Source organism: Panthera tigris, chromosome C1, assembly GCF_018350195.1.
Source record: "Panthera tigris isolate Pti1 chromosome C1, P.tigris_Pti1_mat1.1, whole genome shotgun sequence".
Taxonomy (NCBI): domain Eukaryota; kingdom Metazoa; phylum Chordata; class Mammalia; order Carnivora; family Felidae; genus Panthera; species Panthera tigris.
The window spans coordinates 125773454-125799055 of NC_056667.1; the positions used below are offsets into that span (position 1 = coordinate 125773454).

Consider the following 25602-nt stretch of genomic DNA (forward strand, 5'->3'; position numbering starts at 1 on the left):
GCTCTGTCTCTCTCTGTCTCAAAAATAAATAAACGTTAAAAAAAAAAATTAAAAAAAATTACCTGCTTTGTGTTAATGTGAAACTATTTTTCACATTTACAATTTTTTCATGAATGAAGACTTTCAATAATTTTCAACTTAAGAATAAGGACAAAGTGGTTCACAAGAAATTATTAAAAAAAAAGATAGATAACAGTGCACCAGCCTGACTGTAGACTATGGCCTGAGTTCCATTATTTATGGAATACAAATTCACAAGAGTTTCTGTATATTCACTACATAGTTCTTGAAATAATATTTAATTGCATTAAACTAAGAGGTGGGGAAATAGGAAGTAATTAAAATACCTTAAGCTAGATTTGTAAAGTTAATTTTATTAAATAGTGCAGCTGTGTTATCTAAAATATATTCTTATAATTGAAATACACAATGATCACTTAGTATTAAACAGAACTTATCATTCCAATTTAAAGTTAATAATTACCTTATATACAGTAGATAGATTACACAAGTCCACAAGAAATGAATACATTAGAAAAAAGATAATAGTGGAAAAATACTAGAAGGGGGAGTAATGCCAGTTGAAGAAAGTCATTTGTTTCTAAAGCTAGGAAGGAAGATCACAGTAGACAGCTAAATTACACAATACTCTAAGTGGGTATTCAAGTATCTAAACAAAAGTAGGTTCGATAACAGAGATGTAAAATTGCCTTCCTAAAGCTTTTAGCTATTTGATGAGTCAAATATTCATCATTTCAAAACACACTTTTTAATTTAAAAGTCAGAAAAGGTGGTTGACCTCCAAATTATAAACTATATTTCCTTCTGTGACTTCACTACCATTTTGTGATAAGAGCAAGAAAAGGAGAACAGCATTAGGAAATAGAATGAAGGTCAAAGCAGAGTTCATGTAATTTACATATATACAAGTTCTTTCTACTTCAACACTTTTAATTTACTAAGTTTCATCCACACTAGCTTAGTAAGATCCCATAAAAATGGCATTTCAACTGTACTGCTAACACAGGATATTAGAGGTTGTGAGCTGTGATCTTACACATGCACATCACACTGAGAATTCTTTTTTTATAATCAACTTCATTGATAGGATTTAACATAATAACCTTGTAAAGTCAAATAGGTGTAAAAGAAGAGAAGTAATTATGACAGACACAAAAGTGGAGTCCTTTTTTAAGCATTGAGGAAATATTAAATACTTCTTTTGAATGCATTGAATTAAGAAATAAGAATGCTGCTGCAAAAGTGTCGAAGTCACTCAACATGTGACAAGAACTATGGAACTACAAATAGTAAGAGATGAGGAAAAGCAGATGGCGTAATGAAAAATTCTTGCTGGCTGAAGGTTCACCAAGAACTCGATGAAGTGTTTATTTCAATCCATGAACAATTTCATACATTTAAGGCCCATTCAAACATCTCTATGATGTCTCTATGACATCAAACTGAAGAAGGTAGGAATGACAACATAAATGCTGAGATTTTCCCTCTGAATCACTGGTGGAGATCATCAAGATGGTGTTACCTGATATAATATAATCTCTACGGACATAAAACTGGTTTATTTAAAAAGTGAGCGACACACATACACATACATACATATATCGCACATATATTTTATACATATTGTGCAAAATGGTTATGCCTAGTTTTCAGGTTTTCAAGTTTATATTCCTGTTTGATGAAAACATACTCAGGGACTAAAAACATGAGCCTCTGTCAGTCATTTTGGATGCTCAAATTTATTAATTTATGAAGACGCTTTTGGAATTCATCTTATTCCAAAATAGAAATTTCTGTTGTTTCCCAAATGTCTACGTACTGTCCCTTCATTTACATTGTTGAAATTCTTCACAGGCAATGACTATGCTCCTAACTATAACATCTAATCTAAACAAATGCCCAAAGAATAAAGAGTTCAAACTAAAAACTTAGGTAATTATAAATCGGCATATACCATGAAACCTGTATCATGGTATTCATGTTCTGCATAGTATTCATGTTCACGTTACACTGTAATTCATTTTTTACCTAAAGAAGAGAATGTGGAGATAAGCCATTGGTGAGTCTATGTGTAACTAAAGCTAAGACAGTTAATTGGCAGAATCTTTTATATTTCCACTTATATTTTTTAAAAATTCAGTATGTTTTCTTCATTATTATCTTTAAAATGTTTATGTTTTGCTATTACTCTTAAGGGCATCATGAAAACAGCAACACATTTTTCAAATTGAATAAAAATTAGAACTTTAATGATAATAAAATACTACTTTAATATTTTTTAGGTTTTTGCTTATTTATTTTGAGAGAGAGAGAAAGAGAAAGCAAGCAGGGAATGGGCAGAGAGAGAGAGTGAGAATCCCAAGCAGGCTCCATGCTGTGAGCCCAGAATCTGATGAGGAACCTGAACTCACAAACGGTGAGACCATGACATAAGCTGAAATCAAGAGTTGGATGCTTAACAGACTAAGCCACCCAGGTGCTCCTTGGGGCTGAATTTTATAGCACACTCATGGTTTCTCTGCCAACAACATAAAATTTTGGATCACTGATTTTAATACTAATGTTTCAAGCATGCACCTAACATGTTTCAAGTGTGTGCACACACACACATACACAACACATTCATTCTCATTATTTCTGTATCTGTCCCCTCTCCTCTCTAGAAATAAGACATAGAATCATAAGGAAAGACAGAGAGCACATGGTAAATAGTAGACACTAAAAATAGGTTGTGGAATTTTATAAAAGACATAAAAATCATGAAAACACTTACTTCATCAGCCACCATACACCTGGAAAAAAATCAAAATAAAACCAAGTTAATATCTTCATTAACAAAGCCAACCATTTTAAAAGTTTTGATTAAGTAGCTTGCCACAGAACAGTTTTAAAGAGTTACAAATTTTAAAGTACTAAGCCAGAGAGAGGTGTTTATAAGATTCTCCAGCTGCCAATGGCATATGGTTATGTGGGAGGATCAGAGATTCAGAAATGTTGTTCCCCACTGCCCACCCAGGGAGACAGCTATAATGACCCTTCAAAAATGAGAACAAAATGGCAAGTGATTGTACCAACGACTTCCCTTCTTACCAATAAATCTCTAGAGATTAGAAGAATGCTGTATTAAAGTACAAGAAAATAAATTTCAACCACATATTAGCATGTTATACTTATGATTCCATATGCTATATTATATAGGCTCAGCCTATTTTCAAGCTGAATTTTGGTTTCTACTATCATTTGGTTAAAGTTTTTCTATTCTTTTTTATTCATCTATAGAAGTAAATTCTATACACTGAAAATTAAGGATAGGGGGCATAAGCTGAGATCTTAAGCAGAAGAAAAAGCAGAGCAAAAAAGCAGACATGGTCAGGATCATGAGGGGCCCTTAGAAACAGAGAGTATACCATATGGGGAAAAGCCAATCTCTTAACTGAGAGGATTTATAGGCAACCTAAAAACACTGGAGTATTCTAATTAGAAAGGAATAAAGTCCCTCCCTATTTCTATTCTTTCCTTTCTTTATTCCCAGTGGTCTTAACATTATACAATTTTATAAGATTTCTTTTAACTTAAAAAACAAATTAGGAATTTGTTAATGAATATACTATCAAAAAATAAGTCACAGGCAAAATAGAATTTTGATCATAGAAAAAAAGTCAGGTTACATAATAAGTATTTTTAGAGAAAGATTAAATACAAATACTTGAACTGAAATTTAAAACATATTTAAAAGTAAAGTTTATTACATGTTTTGCAAATAAGTCTAAAAAGTAAAAAACTAAAAAACAATAACTTGAAAAACATGATTTATTTCCAGAAGGATTCACATGTATACCTACTTTTTCATTTTAAAATGAAACTGGGGGTACCTGGGTAGCTCAATCAGTAAGGTGTCTGACTTCGGCTCAGGTCATGATCTTGCCTTTCCTGAGTTTGAGCCCTGTGTCAGGGTGTATGCTGACAGCTCAGAGCCTGGAGACTGCTTCGGATTCTGTGTCTCCCTCTCTCTTTGCCCCTCCCCCCATTCACACTCTGTCTCTCTCTCTCTCTCAAAAATAAACATTAAAAAAATTTAGAAAAAATTAAATGAAACTCAAATTTGGTAAAGATGTCACTTGAAGTATGTATTATTTATGAAGTATCTACTACCTACCTAGTAAGTGCTAGGGATAGGTAGTGAATTATAAAGTCATTTCTTCATAGAGGGTGACTGGAAGAAGACAATAAAATACACATATGGCTCAAGTGGTGAGAGGTGCTAGGAAAAAAAAAAAAAACTGAAACAGGGTAAGAAGAAACAGGCATGTAGGAAAGGATCTATTCTATAGAATGGTAGGGAACAGTATAATAAGACAGTATGAAGACAGATTTAAGTAAGACAAATTTAACAAGTAAGGGAATCATGAGAAAATTTGTTTGTACTTGTCAGCAAGTACAAAGTGAGCAGCAAGTACAAGGGCCTTGAGATAAGATGGTTATGATGTAATTAAGGAACATGGAAGGTAATCTGCCTAATGTGCGTTAAATTAGGAAAATGGTAAAAATAAGGCTGGAAGGCAGTTGGGAGAGCCTTCTGGCATGGAGAGCCACCTAAGCAATTACATGGCATTTGGATTTTCTTAGAATCCTTTAGAAGGAAGCACTGTTTTACCTTTTTAAAAGATTACTCTGGCTTATAGAGAATAAACTGTAGAGGGCAAGAGCAGAAGAATGGAGAGCAGTCAGGAGGCAACAGCAATAGACCAGGAGAGACACAACAATGTATAGATGAGTGGTAGAGGTGGAAGTGGTGAGAAGTTTGGTTCATTTTGAAAGTACAGCCAATAGGATTTGTGGATTAATGGGATGGGGATGTAAAAATAAGAGAGAAAAGTCAAGAATGAATCTTAAGATACTGACTTGAGAATTAACTGTAAAAAATGGTGGCAATGCCATTCACTGAGGTAAGAAAGACTTGGAAAAATTAGGTTTCACGACAGTCGTGTGATCAATTTAGACATGCAACCTTTGTGATATACATTAGACTGCCAAGTCAAACAGCTGAGTAGGCAACTGGACATGTGCATCAGGAGAACAGTAGGGGACTGGAAATACAATAAATTTGAGAATCATCAGAATGTAAATGGCATTGGAATGAGTGAGGATACAAAGTATTCTGAAACATGACAACTTGACTGTGGCCTGTTCTTCCCTATGTCCAACACCAAGTTCCTGAACTTTCTAAAGTTAAGCATCTTGCTGAGACGTCTTAAGGCCCTAGTGGAGTAACATCAGCTTAAACTGGTTTGCAGTTACATTGTCCCGTTGGGGGCTAACTGAAAAGGAACATCACTGAAATAACTTTGCATGTAGGTATCTGAAGACCCCAATGCTAAGATTACTTCCAATCTCTTGGAATATGCTATATTTTCCTATCATGAGACAGAAGAGTATTCCCTACTTCGGAACTAGGGCAGTTGAGTACATTAGAGAACATCAGGCTTCCTTTAGGTATCTCTAGAAGGCTAACCATCCTTAAACTTTAGGCACTATATCTACTCTGACTGCTGGGATTCCTGCTGTTAAGAACAGTTCAGCAAGCAAACGTGATTTCCAGACATGATTTCTATGATTTTCCATCATATAAAAACAACTGATAACATGAGAGGCCCAAACATTTGAAAAAGCAGAGTAAGGCTGAATAATTAGAACATGTATCTACTGAAAGAAGAAGTGCCAGAAAAGATAAACACCTGTACAACAACTGTTAAAGCACTTAAGTAAATTCTAATGTATCACACACACACACCATAAAACTTAAGGTCACAATTTTCAAACTAAAATGAGCACATGCATAAAAAAAGAAAAATCATTACTGACACCTATTTAAGTAGACTGGGAGATGAAGTGCAAGGATTATCTCAAAACACAGAGCAAAGAATTAAGTAAATGTACAGGCACAGAAAAGAGAAAATACTTGAAGGATAAATCCAGAAAAATGTGAAAATATGTGAAAAATAGGTGTTCAAAAGTAAAAAAAGACACCATGCGAAGTAGAGGCAACTATCAAGTAAATAATAAAAGAAACTTTATTCAGGTTGGCAAAACACCTCTGGTGGATAACTGGAAAGGGTAACTAAGTTTCACATTGGATAGAAAAGACAAATATCTACTGATCATATCCTTATAAAATGCAGTAATCTAAAAAATAAGAAAAAAAAAACCCTTGTAAGTGTTCAGACAGGAAGAACAATTATTCATAAATGGAAAAGCCAGGACCGGCAATGGACTTATCATCACCAACACCAGAAGCTAAAAAACCATGGAGGAGAATCCAGGCTATTTGAACAGAAAGGAGAATTAATGCATCTTATATCTAGTCAAGATACCCATTATTTGTAAGAGATGGCAAAGAGATATTTGAAGCCAGCCAATCTCTCTCCAAGATAACAAAACACAAGTAAACCCTAGGAGGAAAAATACTTAAGAAAATAATCAAACAATAAACACACCTCAACATAGATTGAAGACACGAGAAGATGAAAAGATGAAAAGACAGAAAAGACAGAAAAGATCTGGTAAGCAATGATGCCTGATATACATGAATTTAATGGGTGATGTGTATTCTATATGGCGACTCCAGTGAAACATTAGAGAGGTAACAAGGGAGAAGGGGCACTAGAAAGTATTCTAAAGCAGAATACCAAACAGATGACGTTTAAAAATCAGGAGACTAAATGAAATCACCTAGGGAGTAAAAATATACGGAGGAGAGAACTAATGGTGACCCCTGGAGCACTCCAACATATAGGGGTACAAAGAGGAGAAGGATCCAGAAAAAGGACTGAAAAGTGTCTAGTAATGTAAAAAGATACAAGAGGAATATGGTACCCTAGAAGGCAGATAAAGAAATTGTCTCACGAAGGAAGGAATGAACAACTATAGTAAATGCTACTAAAAAGGTCTAATAAAACGAAATCTGAGAACTGACCATTTGATTTGGCAAGAGATCACTGATTTCACAAGAGCAACTCTGATAAAATGGTAGGAGACCAAAGCCTCCCTTAAGTGGGTTCAAGAGAGAACAGAAGGAGAGGAAGCAAAGAGAGTAAATAGAGACTACTATCTCAAGTAATTACCCTGTAGAGGGGAACGGAGAAACATGGTAGTAGTTGGCAAGAAAACTAAGGTCCACAAAAGTTGTTTTGTTTTGTTTTAAGATAAAATAGTACATATTACTCATTAAATATCTTACTGATCCTATGAGTAATATCTGGCAGGCAGGTAGAAGTATGGATGAGGAACTTGAGAATCAAGTCAAGAGAATAAATAAAAATGAGTAAGGGGGCACCTGGGTGGCTCAGTCAGTTAAACATATGACTCTTGATTTCAGCTAAGGTCATGATGTCACAGTTCATGAGATGGAGCCGCACGCGGGGCTCTGTTCTCACAGTGTGGAGCCTGTTTGGGATTCTCTCTCTCCTTCTCCTTCTGTTCCTCCCCTCCTTGTGTGCACCCTCCCCTTTCAAAATAAATAAATAAACATTTAAAAAATGAGAAAGCAGTTGTACATGAAGATGATCATAAAGCAAAAAGAAGTGAATTGGGTTCTCGTGTAAATTGTAAAAATATGGAGATGAGTTTTTCATGGCTAGAACCTTGGGAAACATTCTCATTTAGAAAAAAATAAATAAATAAAGTGAAGTAAGAGAAGTACTCAAAGAGTTGGAGAATAAGGATCAGGGTCTAAGAAGCCCAGGGAAACATTCAGAAGAGTAAATGGTTAACAGTGTCCAAATGTCACAAAGATGTTGCAAAGGATGAGGGCTAAAAGGCCATCGTTAAAAGTTACCAGGAGCTCACTTGTAAGCATTATGTAAAAGTGGTAAAGAAGATGGTGGGCAGTAAACAATGGAGGCAACAGATACAGAGTAATCAAAAACTCTGGTATCAAAAATAACAATAAAAATAAAAATAGGGTAGTACCTACAGAACATGTTGGAAACCTGAAAAGTGGGCAAAAAGTCAATAGTGCAAAAGAAAACAAGAAAGCTGACTGATGGAGACTTCAATGTGCTACCATAATTTAAAAAGGGAAAATATGGCTAATAAAATTTCTCACTTCGTAGAAATTTTACACATTTGATTGAAACGAAAGTCTACTTTGTAATCGAAAGGCTACCCATCACCACAGTTATCCTTTGAAATAAAAATAGCTCTTTCTCCCATTGGGAAATGTCAAACACAATCCAAGTAACAGGGACTTTAACCTACAACTAAAAAAAAAAATTCCTTCTTTAAAGAATATCTATTGTATTCGCCAAGGCTGGTTTGATGTGCCAACAGCTATATAATTCTAACTGAATTTTATAAACAGTTCAGTTTTCCAATGTTACAAAAAAATAAATAATATTTTGTTCCAAATTCATGTTAATTGCTTGAATTATAATTTATTAAGCTTGGCTACAGACATCAAAAAGCAACTTTTCATTTCACTGAGTTGTTTCCAAAACCTTCAGGCTCCTTACATTAATCATCCACTTACAGTATCAAGACATATATATTCCAGTGCTTGCAGCAACTATATCTTTGGATGCACATGCTCCGTGTTTGCTATTTTTAACCCAAATTTTTATACAGCTAGAAAAGAGAAAGCTGAACAGCATTATACTTTTCTGAGGATCATTTTACGCACCAGCTAAATTTCTAATCTAAGACTCACAGTACTGAACAATTTGTGTTTAAGCGTTTCTCCAACTTCTTTATATTAAAAAAATCCACCTTTTTTTTATAACATCCATATTTCTTGAATATATCATGTCTGTAAAAAGAAAACAGCAAAAGAATATTTTGGTAACACTGCAGCAAGAGAACAGTAAGAGAATATTTTGATAACACTGACAATTCAGTGAGGTGAACATATGTAAGATGAACATATGTAAGATGTTTGGAATTATAAGTACAGAATTCAAGACTTCGTACCTGAACACAAGAGCTGCTTAGTCAACTACCATGCATACTTCAACCTCAGAAGTGGGCTATTTCCTCTGGGAAAATATTGACCTTCCGGATATTTATATGCAATCTGTCCTTTAACAGGTATCAACCATTTACATACTAAACCATATTATATATACCATATAATGCTTTAGTATGTATACTTGACCAGTGTTAACTTAATGTAACTTGAACCCAAACTCCACCCACTCTCCCCAGAGACAAAGCTACAGGGACAACGGATTCAGATCAAGTCATAATACTTTATCCAGCCACAGCAACGTCTTAAAATACTTTTCCCGTAACTGTAAAAGTTCAACATAATAAAATGGCCTTTATTTTGTTTAGCTTTAATATTATTTATTTTTTGAACAGGGGATACATTCATATGTACATGATTCAAGAGGTATAGAAGTGGAAAGTCTCCAATCCCTATTCCTCAAGGATGTCCCAGGTATTAGCTGCTCTGAAGGAAACAAAGTTATCAATTTATTGTGAGCCTTTTAGAAATATTCTGTTTACATATGTGTATATATGTATGTATGTGTGTGTGTGTGTCACAAATAATAACATAAGATTTAACCTATCTTAACCTCATGTGAAATCCCAAAAGTGCACAATATACCACTATAACATGATGAAAAAGAAAAGGAAACATTTAGGTTGAATTTTTTTTTTTTTTAATCCTGGTTTTCCATTGCTTTGGCAAATGACAAGTATGTATAGTCAGAAAATCTTCCAGTTCAGCTCTCATCTAGCTTGGCCTCTTTATACATGTCTGGAATAAACAACCACTGACTGAAAAAACTCTCCTGGGCTTCCCAGCTGCTCCTGACTCTCCTCCTAGCTCTCATGTCGCTTTTCTCTGTGCCTCCACCTCTCTCACCCTGTTCAGTGTTCAACCTTTATAGTCATTTTCTCTTTATGCTCTACTTCTATTCCAAAGCTATCATCCATTCTCCTAGTTTTAGGTGCCACCCATATGAGTCCTAAATCTGTACCTATGGCTTTTAGCATACATTCCAGATTCACATTTAAAATCTCTATTTGGACATTTTTTTCCCATGGATATCCTGAAGTTATTATGACATACTATGCATGTTGATATCTGAAACTAAAGCTAAGTAAGCTCTAAATAAAATAAAGTAAACTAAGATAAAATAAAATAAAATTTCTTAAGGAGTTATTTAAACAATTGATCTGAGTCTGTGATTCTTATCCTTAGGTCAGATTTTTCGGTTTAAAATTATAACTATAAAACAACAGAATTTATTTTGGTTGCATGTCACATCAGTCTGCCTAATTTCTGTAAAAGCTTAAAGCAGTGCTTTTATTTGCAAGTACATGATTAAATATATCCTAGATCTCTATATCCAGCTTCTTAGTCTCATCTGTTTTAGGAAATGACTAAGGCATGTAAACTGAGCTGTGATCAAATGAGGTAAGAGAGTACAAAAATTTTATTACTGTTTTGCTGGTGATAAGTTCAACAAATAACTACATTCAACAAATAACTATGTTTATTGTCAGTAACTAAATACTGACAATGGATATAGGGTGTGGGGAATAAGCTGAGAAATTCCTGGGTTTATACCAATGCATTAGTTACCAAGGCATAAAGAATTACAAAGCCACAGAGCTGACAGTGCAGAGCCTACCTACTTGGGGTTCTGTCTCCCAAGCTTGGGTAAACAGGATAAGACCCCCAAAATAAAGTAGGGAGGGGCAAAATCCCCTAGGATAGAGAAGGAGGGGAAAAGGCCCCTCAATACAATACAATATAGGAGGTAAGCAAGATTAGGTATTCAAGGCAAAAACACCCCCCAATTTAGTACTAGAGCAGAAAGCTGCTGCTTTCACAGGAAGAAGGTCCAAATTAGGTGAACAAGTATTTGGGGCTATAGACTGCACTGCAGGTGAAGCTGTCCAGAACTGATTAGCAAAAGAAAAGGTGCCTTGTTAACCCTGAGGTTATTTTACTATCTGTTTTATCCCCTAGGCTAGCTAAGATAAACAGACACAGCGCCTCCTGTCTGCCATTAACAACCATCTGCCCATCTACCCAGCTCCAGGATTTTATTTTATACTGACCCAAACCCCAAACACTGTGTATCTTCAAAACCCCCTTTCCCTCATGCCATGAATTAATGTTCACAGATTCATTGTCTCTTTGTGCACACCTGTCATGTTTGTAAGTCTTCTGACCTTAATAAATATGGGGCAAGAACCCTTATTCAAGGCTCTTGTCTTTTCCCAGACATTAGCCATCTCTCCCATTTTAATCCTGCGTCCCACTTTCTTGCTGGCCAAGAAAGAACTTTAGACTTAGAGTCTATGACAATAGGGGAGTTACAGAGGACAGTAGCTTCAAATTTCACCATTAAAAATGGAAGAAAATGTGATTGAATTTAAAAACTGGTTTCATAAACAGTTTCCTTTAGGATGCAATGCAAGAACAGAAACTCAACTCAAAATGGCTTAATCACTAAAAATAATTAAAAGATCACATAATACATAACACGAAATCCAGGAGTGGGATGGTTCCAGGGTGCTTAATTCCATAGCCCACTCATATCATCTTTCTATTCTGTTATCCTATATAAATAGCTCCAGACAATTTGTCCTTACCCACTGATGTTCAGAAGCACGTGGAAAGTTGGCACTCTGGGTGGCTCAGTCAGTTAAGCCTCCAACTCCTGATTTCAGCTCAGTTCATGACCTCATGGTTTAGGAGTTCAAGCCCAGCATTGGGCTCTGAGCTGACAGTGTAGAGCCTACCTACTTGGGTTCTCTCTCCCCATCCCCCTCTTCTGTTTGTGCCCTTTCCTTCTCACAAAATAAATAAAAACTTAAAAAAAAAAAAGAATATGGAAACTATACTTAAAGAATTCTACAGTCTTGGGGTGCCTGCATGACTCACTAGGTTAAGCCCCTGACTTTGGCTCAGGACATGATCTCACAGTTCATGAGTTCAAGCCCTGGGTCAGGCTCTGTGCTGACAGCTTGGAGCCTGCTTCAGATTCTGTGTCTCCCTCTCTCTCTACCCCTCAGCTGCTGGCTCTCTGTCTCTTTTTCTCTCAAAACTAAATAAACATTAAAAAAAAATTTAAAAAGAAAAAGAATTCTAGAGTCTGCTGGTAGGGAAGGAAGAGGAGAAAAAGTTCAGGTGAAGCAACCCACACCTGCTGCATATGTTATGACTTTGAAAACAAAGTTAAAATGACATTCAGTGTCTTGTTTTCTTATAGTTCTTTTTACCCATTATGAAATACCAGTCATAAGAAAGGGTATAAAAGATACCTAAAAGATACCTAAAAGATGTGGGGTAATATGAACAAATCCTTTGTGTATACCAAAAGCCAAGTGTGTTTTTAAAAAGAAATGCTTTTTCTGTTCATGAACATTAAAAAGAAAAATTAAACTAGTCCCTAATGCTTGATAATATCTTGAAAATATTATGCTTCATTAGTCTGACTTCATTAGCATAAAATAGTCCCATAACTTTTACTAATAAGAGCAAAACTGGAAAAATTTTCTGCATCCTCTTAGGTGGTTTAAAAAAGAAAAGGTGTGTATCAGCTGTTTTGAGAGAATTATTTTTGTTTCAGGATGTATAATAAGTCCCACTGGGCCATTATGTCACATATTAGCTTTTACAAATTATTTTATTTTTGTTCATAAAATTTCAGGTCAAAAAAGTTCATTATTCCTATAGCAATTAGTGAAAAAATTTTAGGGCTTAATTAGACATTCATTAGAATATATTAGAGTTATAAAGAAAAATATACAAAGGAGCTAAGGAGTAAGTCAGTTCTGCTTGATCTAGTCTGAAGTGATTTTATAAGTAGTAAAAATGATTCACAGTACCAAAATTGCTTTGTTAGTAAAGACATGTGCATCAGTGATATTTACATGTTGACAGGTAGATAGAGAAATAAGTTAAACACTTTATTACAAATTGAGAGCCTCTCTCACAGTATAATAGAACATTAACCTTTATTTATGAATTCATTTTTTTTGCCTGGTTTTGGATTTATTGAATTTTATGCTAATAAAACCTGAAAATATTTCATAGACAAGAACATATTTACCAAAACTAAGAATATATCACAAAATAGAAAGAACCCATTATCTATTATATTGTTTCAATTTACTTTTTTAAGGATAGAGAATTGAGTCCACATATGTGAATCTTGAGAAACTTAACAGAAGACCATGGGGGAAAGGAAGGGGGAAATACAGTTACAAACAGAGAGGGAGGGATGCAAACCGCGAGACTCTTAAATACAGAGAACAAACTGGGGTTGATGGGGGGAGGGGGAGAGGGGAAAATGGGTGATGAGCATTGAGGAGGGCACCTATTGGGATGAGCACCGGGGGTTGTATGTAAGCCAATTTGACAATAAATTATATTAAAAAAGAAAGAAAGAAAGAGAATTGAGTCCAGCTGAACATAGTAAAAAGCCAAATACTAATAGCTAAAATAGGACTATTTTCCTTCTCACCCACCACCACACCCCTTCCTGAACAGGAAGGTTAGAGTTAGGTGAGTCCACACTGGAGCAACAGCCAAGATGAAAGTGTCCCACCTCTACAATCTTCTTGTCTTTTCCTTTAGGGTAGGTCAAAAGATAGCTGGTACAGTTCCATATTGGGGAGCAATGTTTGAGGCAGAAAGAAAGGAAGAGGACAAAAGGGCACTTGCCAAATGAACTGACAGTATTTTAACAAGCTTTCCCAAAATCACCACCCAGTGACTTCTAAATGGAGTTTGGAAAAGAGTGCTTTAGCTGGTCACATAGACCACCCCCCACACCCTCCCTCTTATATGAGGGAAAAGGGAAAAAGAGACTGGGGAAAGCAACATCAGGCTTTGTCACAAAATCGAAGCTCAATTTTAAGTAAGAGTGATTTCGAAACACTGTAGGCTCTATTGCATAAAGATCAAGTCAGCTCTGAGGTTTTATTGACATTTGTATTAAATAGCTATATGACTGTGGCTATGATTAAGAAGAAAAGAAATTCTTTACTTCATAGTGACTATCATAATTACTAATTACACTTTTCTCTATTCCAACTATTGTAAAAAGCCTCTACTCATTCACCATTTCACAATAACAAGTATTTGTCGTGTGTGCAGGAGGAAAGATGCCCATTCAATCCTAAATGCAAAACACAACACCAAATATACACATAACTGATGTAAAGTAGTTATTCAGATAATCTAGAAATTCTTTGAGTACTATTTTCTGGATTATAATCCACATGAAAACTCAGTTCTTCACCATTAAAATGAGAATTTTCTTTTTTTAATGCTTATTTATTTTTGAGAGAAACAGAGACAGAGCGTGAGTAGAGGAGGGGCAGAGAGAGAGGGAGACAAAGTATCTGAAACAGGCTCCAGGCTCTGAGCTGTCAGCATAGAGTCGGACGCAGGGATCGAAATCACCGACCCTGAGATCAAGACCTGAGCTGAAGACGCACGCTTAAGCAACTGAGCCACTCAGACGTCCCTTGAATTTTTTTTAAACTTTATTTATTTTTGAGAGAGAGGCAGAGTTCTAGGGGGGAAGGGGCAGAAGGAGAGGGAGACACAGAAGCTGAAGAAGGCTCCAGGCTCCAAGCTGTCAGCAGAGAGTCCAATGGAGAACTTGAACTCACGAATCCCAAGATCATAACCTGGGTCAAAGTCAGACGCTTAACTGACTGAGCCACCCAGGCATCCCTAAAATGAGAATTGTGACTTCTTTAAAACTAGAGTTTGTCCATTGGCTATATTTGGCTTATCAATGATTTCCATAAAAGAAGTTTTACTGGAATACAGTCCAGCTCATTCATTTGCATATTAATAATGGCTACTTTTGTGTGACGAAGACCGAATTAAGTAGTAGAAAAAGAGACTGTATGGCATGGAAAGTCTAAATATTTACAATCTGGCCGTTAATAGAAAAAGTTGGCTAACTCTATCTTTTTTCTTTTAAATATGAAATTTATTTTCAAATTGGTTTCCATACAACACCCAGTGCTCATCCCAACAGGTGCCCTCCTCAATACCCATCACCCACCCTCCCCTCCCTCCCACCCCCCATCAACCCTCAGTTTGTTCAGTTTTTAAGAGTCTCTTATGTTTTGGCTCCCTCCCTCTCCAACCTCTTTTTTTTTTTTTTCCTCCTTCCCCTCCCCCATGGTCTTCTGGTAAGTTTCTCAGGATCCACCTAACAGTGAAAACATATGCTATCTCTCTTTCTCTGTATGATTTACTTCACTAAGCATAACACCCTCCAGTTCCATCCACGTAGCTACAAAAGGCCAGATTTCGTTCGTTCTCATTGCCACATACTATTCCATTGTGTATATAAACCACAATTTCTTTATCCATTCAACAGTTGATGGACATTTAGGCTCTTTCCATAATTTGGCTATTGTTGAAAGTGCTGCTATAAACATTGGGGTACAAGTGCCCCTATGCATCAGCACTCCTATATCCCTTGGGTAAATTCCTAGCAGTGCTACTGCGGGGTCGTAGGGTAGATCTATTTTTAATTTTGTGAGGAACCTCCACACTGTTTTCCAGGGCGGCTGCACCAGTTTGCATTCCCACCAACAGTGCAAGAGGGTTCCCATTTATCCACATCCTCGCCAGCATCTATAGTCTCCTGATTTGTTCATTTTAGCCACTCTGACTGGCATGAGGTGGTATCTGAGTGTGGTTTTGATTTGTATTTCCCTGATGAGGAGCGACGTTGAGCATCTTTTCTGTGCCTGTTGGTATCTGGATGTCTTCTTTAGGGAAGTGTATACACATGTTTTCTGCCCATTTCTTCACTAGGTTATTTGTTTTTTGGGTCTGGAGTTTGGTGAGCTCTTTATAGATTTTGGATACGAGCTCTTTGTCTGATATGTCATTTGCAAATATCTTTTCCCATTCCGTTGGTTGCCTTTTAGTTTTGTTGGTTGTTTCCTTTGGTGTGCAGAAGCTTTTTATCTTCATGAGGTCCCAATAGTTCATTTTTGCTTTTAATTCCCTTGCCTTTGGGGATGTGTCAAGTAAGAAATTGCTGCGGCTGAGGTCAGAGAGGTCTTTTTCTGCTTTCTCCTCTACGGTTTTGATGGTTTCCTGTATCACATTCAGGTCCTTTACCATTTTGAGTTTATTTTTGTGAATGGTGTGAGAAAATGGTCTAGTTTTATCCTTCTGCATGTTGCTATACAGTTCTGCCAGCACCATTTGTTAAAAAGACTGTCTTTTTTCCACTGGATATTCTTTCCTGCTTTGTCAAAGATTAGATGGCCATACTTTTGTGGGTCTAATTCTGGGGTTTCTATTCTATTCCATTGGTCTATGTGTCTGTTTTTGTGCCAATACCATGCTGTCTTGATGATGACAGCTTTGTAGTAGAGGCTAAAGTCTGGGATTGTGATGCCTCCTGCTTTGGTCTTCTCTTCAATATTACTTTGGCTATGTGGGGTCTTTTGTGGTTCCATACAAATTTTAGGATTGCTTGCTCTAGCTTTGAGAAGAATACTGGTGCAATTTTGATTGGGATTGCATTGAATGTGTAGGTAGCTTTGGGTAGTATTGACATTTAAACAATATTTATTCTTCCAACCCATGAGCACGGAATGTTTTTCCATTTCTTTGTATCTTCTTCAATTTCCTTCATAAGCTTTCTATAGTTTTCAGCATACAGATCTCTTACATCTTTGGTTAGGTTTATTCCTTGGTATTTCATGCTTCTTGGTGCAATTGTGAATGGGATCAGTTTCTTTATTTGTATTTCTGTTGCTTCATTGTTAGTGTATAAGATGCAACTGATTTCTGTACATTGATTTTGTATCCTGCGACTTCGCTGAATTCATGTATCAGTTGTAGCAGACTTTTGGTGGAGTCTATCGGTTTTCCAGGTATAATATCATGTCATCTGCAAAAAGTGAAAACTTGACTTCATCATTGCCAATTTTGATGCCTTTGATTTCCTTTTGTTGTCTGATTGCTGATGCTAGCACTTCCAACACTATGTTAAACAACAGCTGTGAGAGTGGACATCCCTGTCATGTTCCTGATCTCAGGGGGAAAGCTCTCAGTTTTTCCCCATTGAGGATGATATTCGCTGTGGGCTTTTCATAAATGGCTTTTATGATGTTTAAGTATGTTCCTTCTATCTCGACTTTCCTGAGGGTTTTTATTAAGAAAGTATGCTGAATTTTGTCAAATGCTGTTTCTGCCTCGATTGACAGGATCATATCGTTCTTATCTTTTCTTTTATTAATATGATGTATCACATTGATTGATTTGTGAATGTTGAACCAGCCCTGCAGCCCAGGAATGAATCCCACTTGATCATGGTGAATCATTCTTTTTATATGATGTTGAATTCTATTTGGTAGTATCTTATTGAGAATTTTTACATCCATATTCATCAGAGATATTGGCCTGTAGATCTCTTGTTTTTACTGGGTCTCTGTCTGGTTTAGGAATCAAAGTAATGCTGGCTTCATAGAAGGAGTCTGGAATTTTTCTTTCCCTTTCTATTTTTTGGAATAGCTTGAGAAGGATAGGTATTATCTCTGCTTTAAATGTCTGCTAGAATTCCCCTGGGAAGCCATCTGGTCCTGGACTCTTATTGTTGGGAGATTTTTGATAACTGATTCAATTTCTTCGCTGGTTATGGGTCTGTTCAAGTTTTCTATTTCTTCCTGTTTGAATTTTGGAAGGGTGTGGGTGCTTAGGAATTCGTCCATTTCTTCCAGGTTGTCCAGTTTGTTGGCATATAATTTTTCATATATTCCCTGATAATTGCTTGTATTTCTGAGGGACTGGTTGTAATAATTCCATTTTCATTCATGATTTTATCTATTTGGGTCCTCTCCCTTTTCTTTTCGAGAAGCCTGGCTAGAGGTTTATCAATTTTGTTTATTTTTTCAAAAAACCAACTCTTGGTTTCATGGATCTGTTCTACAGTTTTTTTAGATTCTATATTGTTTTTTTCTGCTCTCATCTTTATTATTTCTCTTCTTCTGCTGGGTTTGGAGTGTCTTTGCTGTTCTGCTTCTATTTCCTTTAGGTGTGCTGTTAGATTCTGTATTTGGGATTTTTCTTGTTTCTTGAGATAGGCCTGGATTTCAATGTATTTTCCTCTCAGGACTGCCTTCACTGCATCCCAAACCGTTTGGATTGTTGTATTTTCATTTTCATTTGTTTCCATATATTTTTTAATGTCTTCTCTAATTGCCTGGTTGACCCATTCATTCTTAAGTAGGGTGTTGTTTAACCTCCATGCTTTTGGAGGTTTTCCAGACTTTTTCCTGTGGTTGATTTCAAGTTTCATAGCATTGTGGTCTCAAAGTGAGCATGGTATGATCTCAATTCTTTTATACCTATGAAGGGCTGTTTTGTGACCCAGTATGTGATCTATCTTGGAAAATGTTCCATGTGCACTTGAGAAGAAAGTATATTCTGTTGCTTTGGGATGCAGAGTTCTAAATATATCTGTCAAGTCCATCTGATCCAATGTATCATTCAGGACCCTTGTTTCTTTCTTGATCATGTGTCTAGATGGTCTATCCATGCTTTAGTGGGGTATTAAAGTCCCCTGCAATTACCACATTCTTATCAATAAGGTTGCTTACATTTGTGATTAATTGTTTTATATATTTGGGGGCTCCCGTATTTGGTACATAAACATTTATAATTGTTAGCTCTTCCTGATGGATAGTCCCTGTAATTATTATATAATGCCCTTCTTCATCTCTGGTTACAGCCACTCATTTAAAGTCTAGTTTGTCTGATATAAGTATGGTTACTCCAGCTTTCTTTTGACTTCCAGTAGCATGATAGATAGTTCTCCATCCCCTCACTCTCAATCTGAAGGTGTCCTCAGGTCTAAAGTGAGTCTCTTGTAGACAGCAAATAAATGGGTCTTGTTTTGTTTTGTGTTTTTTCCATTCTGATACCCTATGTCTTTTGGTTGGCGCATTTAGTCCATTTACATTCAGTGTTATCATAGAAAGATATGGGTTTAGAGTCACTGTGATGTCTAGGTTTCAGGCTTGTAGTGATGTCTCTTGTACTTTGTGGTCCTTGCAACATTTCACTCACAGAATCCCCCTTAAGATCTCTTGTAGGGCTGGTTTAGCGGTGATGAATTCTTTCAGTTTTTGTTTGTTTCGGGAGACCTTTATCTTTCCTTCTCTTCTGAATGACAGACTTGCTGGATAAAGGATTCTCGGCTGCATATTTTTTCTGCTCATCACACTGAACATTTCCTGCCATTCCATTCTGGCCTGCCAAGTTTCAGTAGATAGATCTGCCACTAGTCTTATTGGTCTCCCTCTATATGTTAGAGCGTGTTTATCTCTAACTGCCTTCAGAATTTTCTCTTTATCCTTGTATTTTGCCAGTTTCACTATGATATGTCGTGCAGAAAGTCGATTCAAGTTACGTCTGAAGGGAGTTCTCTGTGCCTCTTGGATTTCAATGCATTTTTCCTTCCCCAGATCAGGGAAGGTCTCAGCTATCATTTCTTCAAGTACACCTTCAGCCCCTTTCTCTCTTCCTCTTCTGGAATTCCTATGATACGGATATTGTTACGTTTCATTGCATCACTTAGTTCTCTAATTCTCCCCTCATACTTCTGGTTTTTTATCTCTTTTTCTCAGCTTCCTCTTTTTCCATAATTTTATCTCTAATTCACCTATTCTCTCCTCTGTCTCTTGAATCCAAGCTGTGGTCGCCTCCATTTGATTTTGCACCTCATTTATAGCATTTTTTAGCTCCTCATGACTGTTTCTTAGCCCCTTCATCTCTGTAGCAATAGATCTCGGCTGCTGTCCTCTATACTTTTTTCAAGCCCAGCGATTAATTTTATGACTATTATTCTAAATTCTTGTTCCGTTATATTGCTTAAGTCGTTTTTGATCAATTCGTTAGCTGTCGCTACTTCCTGGAGTTTCTTTTGAGGAGAATTCTTCCGTTTCGTCATTTTGGGTAGTCCCTGGAGTGGCGCAGAACTGCAGGGCACTTCCCCTGTGCTGTCTGGAATAACTTGTGTTGGTGGGTGGGGCCGCACTCAGACCTGATGTCTGCCCCCAGCCCACCGCTGGGGCCACAGTCAGACTGGTGCATACCTTACCTTCCCCTCTCCCAGGGGCAGGACTCACTGTGGAGTGGTGTGGACCCTGTCTGGGCTACTTGCACACTGTCAGGCTTGTGGTGCTGCTTTGATGGGATCTGGTGTATTAGCGAGGGTGCAGGGGTGGATCCGCAAGGTACACAGGGGCAGGAGGGGCCCTGCAGCACTGGGAGGGAGGCAGGCAGACCCTTTGGAGGGATGGATCCACAGAAGCACAGCATTGGGCGTTTTCGTGGTGCAAGCAAGTTTGGTGACAGGAACTGGTTCCTCTTGGGATTTTGCCTGGGAGGATGGGCTAGGGAGATGGCGCTGGCGAGCGCCTTTTTTCCCCTGCTGAGCTGAGCTCTGTCTTCCGGGGCTCAACAACTCTCCCTCCCGGTTTCCTCTTGCCCTCCCTGCTCTCTGAGAGCAAAGCTGTTGACTTATTACATCCCAGATGTTAAGTCCCGCTGACTGCCAGAACTCACACAGTCCGGCCCCTCTGCTTTTGCAAGCCAGACTTGGGGGTTCTGCCTTGCTGGGCAGGCAGCCCCTCCACCACCCCGGCTCCCTCCCACCAGTCCGTGTAGCGTGCATTGCCTCTCCGCCTTTCCTACCCTCTTCCCTGGGCCTCTTGTTTACACTTGGCAATTCTCTGGGTTATTTAGGCAGATGTGAGTGGAATCTAAGTGATCAGCAGGACGAGGTGAGCCCAGCGTCCTCCTACACCGCCATCTTCTCTCAAGGTCCGGCCAATCACACTCTTAGAATATATTCATGAACTAGATAGACATCCACATGCAAAAGAAGGAAATTAGATCCTTCTCTTACTTCACACATAGAAATCAACCTAAAATGGATTAAAGACTCAAATATAAGATCTGAAACTACAAAACCCTAGAAGAAAATATAGGACGTAGGCTCCTGGACATTAGTCATGGTGATGATTTTTTTTTTGTATTTGGCAACAAAAGTAAATGAATGGGACTATATCAAACTAAAATATTTCTGCACAGCAAAGGAAATAAAATGAAAAGATAGCCTATGGAATGGGAGAAAATATTTGCAAACTGTATACCTATTAAAGGAAAGAAGATATGAAGAATTTTAAGGATTTATGACCTAGGAGTGCCTACGTGGCTCGGCTTACTCGGTTAAGCATCTGACTCTTAATTTTGGCTCAGGTCATGACATCAGGGTTGTAAGATTGAGCCCTACGAGTGTTGGGTATGGTGCCTGCTTACGATTCTCTCTCTCCCTCTGCCCCTCCCTCCTTCTCTCTCTCTCTGATAAATAAATGAATGAATGAATAAATAAATAATAAAAAGAATTAATTACCTAAAGGAAGCTTCTGCTACAGTGCCAAAGGGTTATGAATTTAGCTTGATAAATAAAACCTTTCTGTTAACATTGGATGAAGAATCAAAATGTGGATTTATGAGAAGACTGAATAAAGCCTGTACCAATAGATGTAATTTTATAGGCGTAAGTTCAAAGAACTCTGCTTGAGTATAAAAACAGAACTGTTATAAATTCAGAAATGAGAAAACACAAAATAATAGGTGAAGAAGAATTCATATCCCATAGATATAAGAGCTATAATGTCACAGAGGCAGCCAATTAAAGAAAAAATAGGCTCAAAGTGAAAAAAATTTGTGCTTCTATTCCTCTGGCCAAATACTGAGATCTTTCTCTTTCAAAAGCCTATTATCAGCATTCTTTACAAATAGCACTCAAAGCACAACTCAATTATAAGTGAACAACATAGAATATTAAGCAATATAACATTTCTTACAACATTTTGACATCATTATCTTGTGACTTCATGTGCCTAGAAAAAGATTTGCTGCCTTGTCTTATATGCTTTTCTTCTAAGAATATAAATTGAATGTCTATAAAATACCAATTTAGAAATTGAGGTGAGCTATAGTTTATATGTCCTTATCCCTATTACTCTTCCTGGATGCCAACTGAGTAAGTGCTACTCTAACCCTTGAGTCTATGGTCTTATTTGCCCCAACGTGGTACGTATTTTTAAAATTTGTGAATCTTAGTTGATGGCTTATATGTAATATGTTACCTGTTGAATGCACCCTTAAAAATCTAATATTATCTGAGGTTGTAGTTTAAAAATGCTATATTTCTTGGGGTGCCTGGGTGGCTCAACTGGTTAAGCGTCTGACTTCGGCTCAGGTCATGATCTCACGGTCCTGAGTTCGAGCCTTGCATCAGGCTCTGGGCTGACAGCTCAGAGCATGGAGACTGCTTTGTATTCTGTATCTCACCTTCTCTCTCACTCTCCCCCACTTGTGCCCTTTCTCTCTCTCAAAAATGAATAAACATTAAAAAAAAAAACACTATATTTTTTCTAGCCTTACTAAGGTATGATTTACAAAAATTACTCATATTTAAGGTATATAATGGGATGTTTTGATACATATACACTGGGAATGATTACCACAAATGAAGTTAATTAACATATCCATCATTTTGTACAATTATCATTTTTGTGTATGTGGTGAGAACACTTGAAATCCACTCTCTTAACATTTCAAACATACAAGATCTTATTGACTATAGTCACAATGCTGCATTTTAGGTATTCAGAACTCATTCATTCATTTTTTAACTGAAAGTTTGTACCCTGACAAACATCTCATCTTTTCTGCCACCATTCTACTGTTACTCTGAGTTTGACATTTTCTTAGATTTCACACAAATTTGAGATAAAGCAGTATTTCTCTTTTCATGTCTAGCTTATTTCACTTGGCATAATATCCTCCTTCCATCTGTGTTGTCACAAATGGCAGGACTAACTTCTTTTTTAAGGTTGAATAATACTCCAGTGTGTGTGTGTGTGTGTGTGTGTGTGTGTGTGCGTGCGTGCATAAACTACCAACGTTCTCTCTATTCAGTCATCCATTGACAATGGCTATCTCATCTTTGTTACTATAAATAATGTTGCAACGAAGATGGGAGTGCAAATATCTCTTCCAAATAGTAATTTCATTTCCCTTGGATATATAATCAGAACTGTGATTCCTGAGTTACATTTTTGGTAGTTCTCTTTTTAATATTTTAATAATTTCCATAATGGCTACACCAGTTTACAATGCTATCAACAGTACACAAAGGTTCCCTTTTCTCACACTGTCACAAATACTTATTAAATCTTTTAACTTTTTAATAATAACTTTCCCAGCAGGTATGAGGTGATATCTCATTATGATTTTGATTTGTATTTCCCTGAAGATTAATAATGTTGAGAATGTGTTCATGTACCTATTGGCTATTTGTATATCTTTTTAAAAAATGTCTATTCAAGTTCTTAGCTCATTTTTTCCCAGTTAAAGCATTTTTTAATTTAAATTTTGATTAGTTAATATACAGTGCAATACTGCTTTCATAAATAGAATTCAGTGATTCATCACTTACATACAACACTCAGTGCTCATCACAAGTGCCCTCCTTATTACTCATCACCCATCTAACCCATCTCCCACCTACCTCCCTCTATCAGCCCTCAGTGTATTCTCTATCATTAAGAATTTCTTGTGGTTACTTTCCCTTTCTTCTCTTCCCCCCCCCTTCCCATAAGTTCATCTGTTTTGTTTCTTAAATTTCACCTATCAGTGAAATCATAGGATATTTGTCTTTGTCTGACTACTTATTTCATGTAGTGTAATACATTCTAGCTGCATCCAAGTCATTGCAAATGGCAACATTTCATTCTTTTTGATGGCTGATTAATATTCCATTGTGTATATATATACCACATCTTCTGATCAGGCTATATGTTTGTTTGTTTGCTTGCTATTCAGTTGTAGGTCTTGATTATATATTGTGGCTATAACCCCTTTATATGTTCTTTTCTTTAATAGATATACAGTTTGCAAATATTTTCTTCCATTCCATAGGCTGTCTTTTCATTTTGTTTCCTTTGCCTTGCAGAAATAGTTTAGTTTAATATAGTTCCATTCATTTATTTTTGTTGCAAAATACAAAAAACAAACAAAAAATCATCACCATGACCAATGTCTAGGAGCTTACCTCCTATATTTTCTTCTAGGAGTTTTATAGTTTTAGATCTTATATTTGAGTGTTTAATCTATTTTCGGTTGATTTCTATGTATGAGGTAAGACAAGGATCCAATTTCATTCTTTTGCATGTGGATTTCCAGTTTTCCCAATGCCATTTATTAAAGACATTATTTTTCCTCTATTGTGTATTTTTGGTGATCTTGATGAGTATTAGTTGACTGTATATGCAGGATATTTCTGGGCTCTCTATTCTGTTACTCTATTACATTGGTCTATTCTGTTTTTATGTCTGTTTTGATAAAAATAGCTTTAAGGTTTTAATTTTTATTTTTGAGAGAGAGTACACATGCAGGGGAAGGGGAAACGGACAGAGAAAATTCTAAGCATTTTGGGCAAGGAGCCCAACAAGAGGCTCAAACTCACAACCATGAGATCATGACCTGAGTTGAAATCAAGAGTCAGGCACTTAACCAACTGAGCCTCCCAGGTTCCCCAAAAACAATAGCTTTGTATTATAATTTAAAATAAAGAAGTGTGAATTAGTTCCCCCAGCTTTGTTCTACTTTCTCAAGGCTGCTTTGGCTTCTCAAAGGCTTCTGAATTTTAGGATTTTTTTTTTCTATTTCTGTGAAAAATGTCATTGGAATTTTGAGAGGTTGCACTGAATCTGTAGATTGCTTTGGATAGTATGGGCATTTTAACAATGTTAATTCTTCCAATCCATGAACAGAGGATATATTCTCATTTATTTGTGTCTTCTTCAATTTCTTTCATCAATGTATCTTATAGTTCTGTGTACAGATCTTTCATGTCCTTAAATTTATTCCTAAGTATCTTACCCTTTTTGATACTATTATATAAATGGGATTATTTCCTTACTTTCTCTTTCTAATTGTTCATTGTTAGTTGTATAGAAATGCAACTAATTTTTTTTTTATTTATTTTTTTAACGTTTATTTATTTTTGAGACAGAGAGAGACAGAGCATGAACAGGGGAGGGTCAGAGAGAGAGGGAGACACAGAATCTGAAACAGGCTCCAGGCTCTGAGCAGTCAGCACAGAGCCTGACGCGGGGCTTGAACTCATGGACCGCGAAATCATGACCTGAGCCGAAGTCGGATGCTTAACCGACTGAGCCACCCAGGCGCTCCTGCAACTGATTTTTGTATACTGATTTTGTATGCTACATCTTTACTGATTTTGTTTTTCAGTTCTAATAGTTTTACTGTGGAGTCTTTCAGGGCTTTTTAAAAAAATTTTTTTAATGGTTTTTATTTAGAGACAGAGAAAGACAGAGCAGGAGCAGGGGAGGGGCAGAGAGAGAGGGAGACACAGAATCCGAAGCAGGCCCCAGGCTCTGAGCTGTCAGCACAGAGCCTGACGCGGGGCTCGAACTCATAGACTGTGAGATCATGACCTGAGCCGAAGCCAGGCGCTCAACCGACTGAGC

General features: G+C 36.8%; 1 protein-coding gene across 6 annotated transcripts in view; it reads right to left on the reverse strand.

Annotated features, from left to right (window-relative positions):
- The window catches only part of ZRANB3 (zinc finger RANBP2-type containing 3), a 303727-nt gene that overhangs the window by 170859 nt on the left and 107266 nt on the right, over positions 1-25602 (reverse strand). For all 6 annotated transcript variants that reach the window (XM_042994356.1, XM_015545089.2, XM_042994357.1 and 3 more), the window contains exon 3: positions 2795-2813. In XM_042994356.1, the coding sequence (XP_042850290.1) occupies positions 2795-2813 (19 nt within the window). The remainder of the gene's footprint in view (positions 1-2794; positions 2814-25602) is intronic.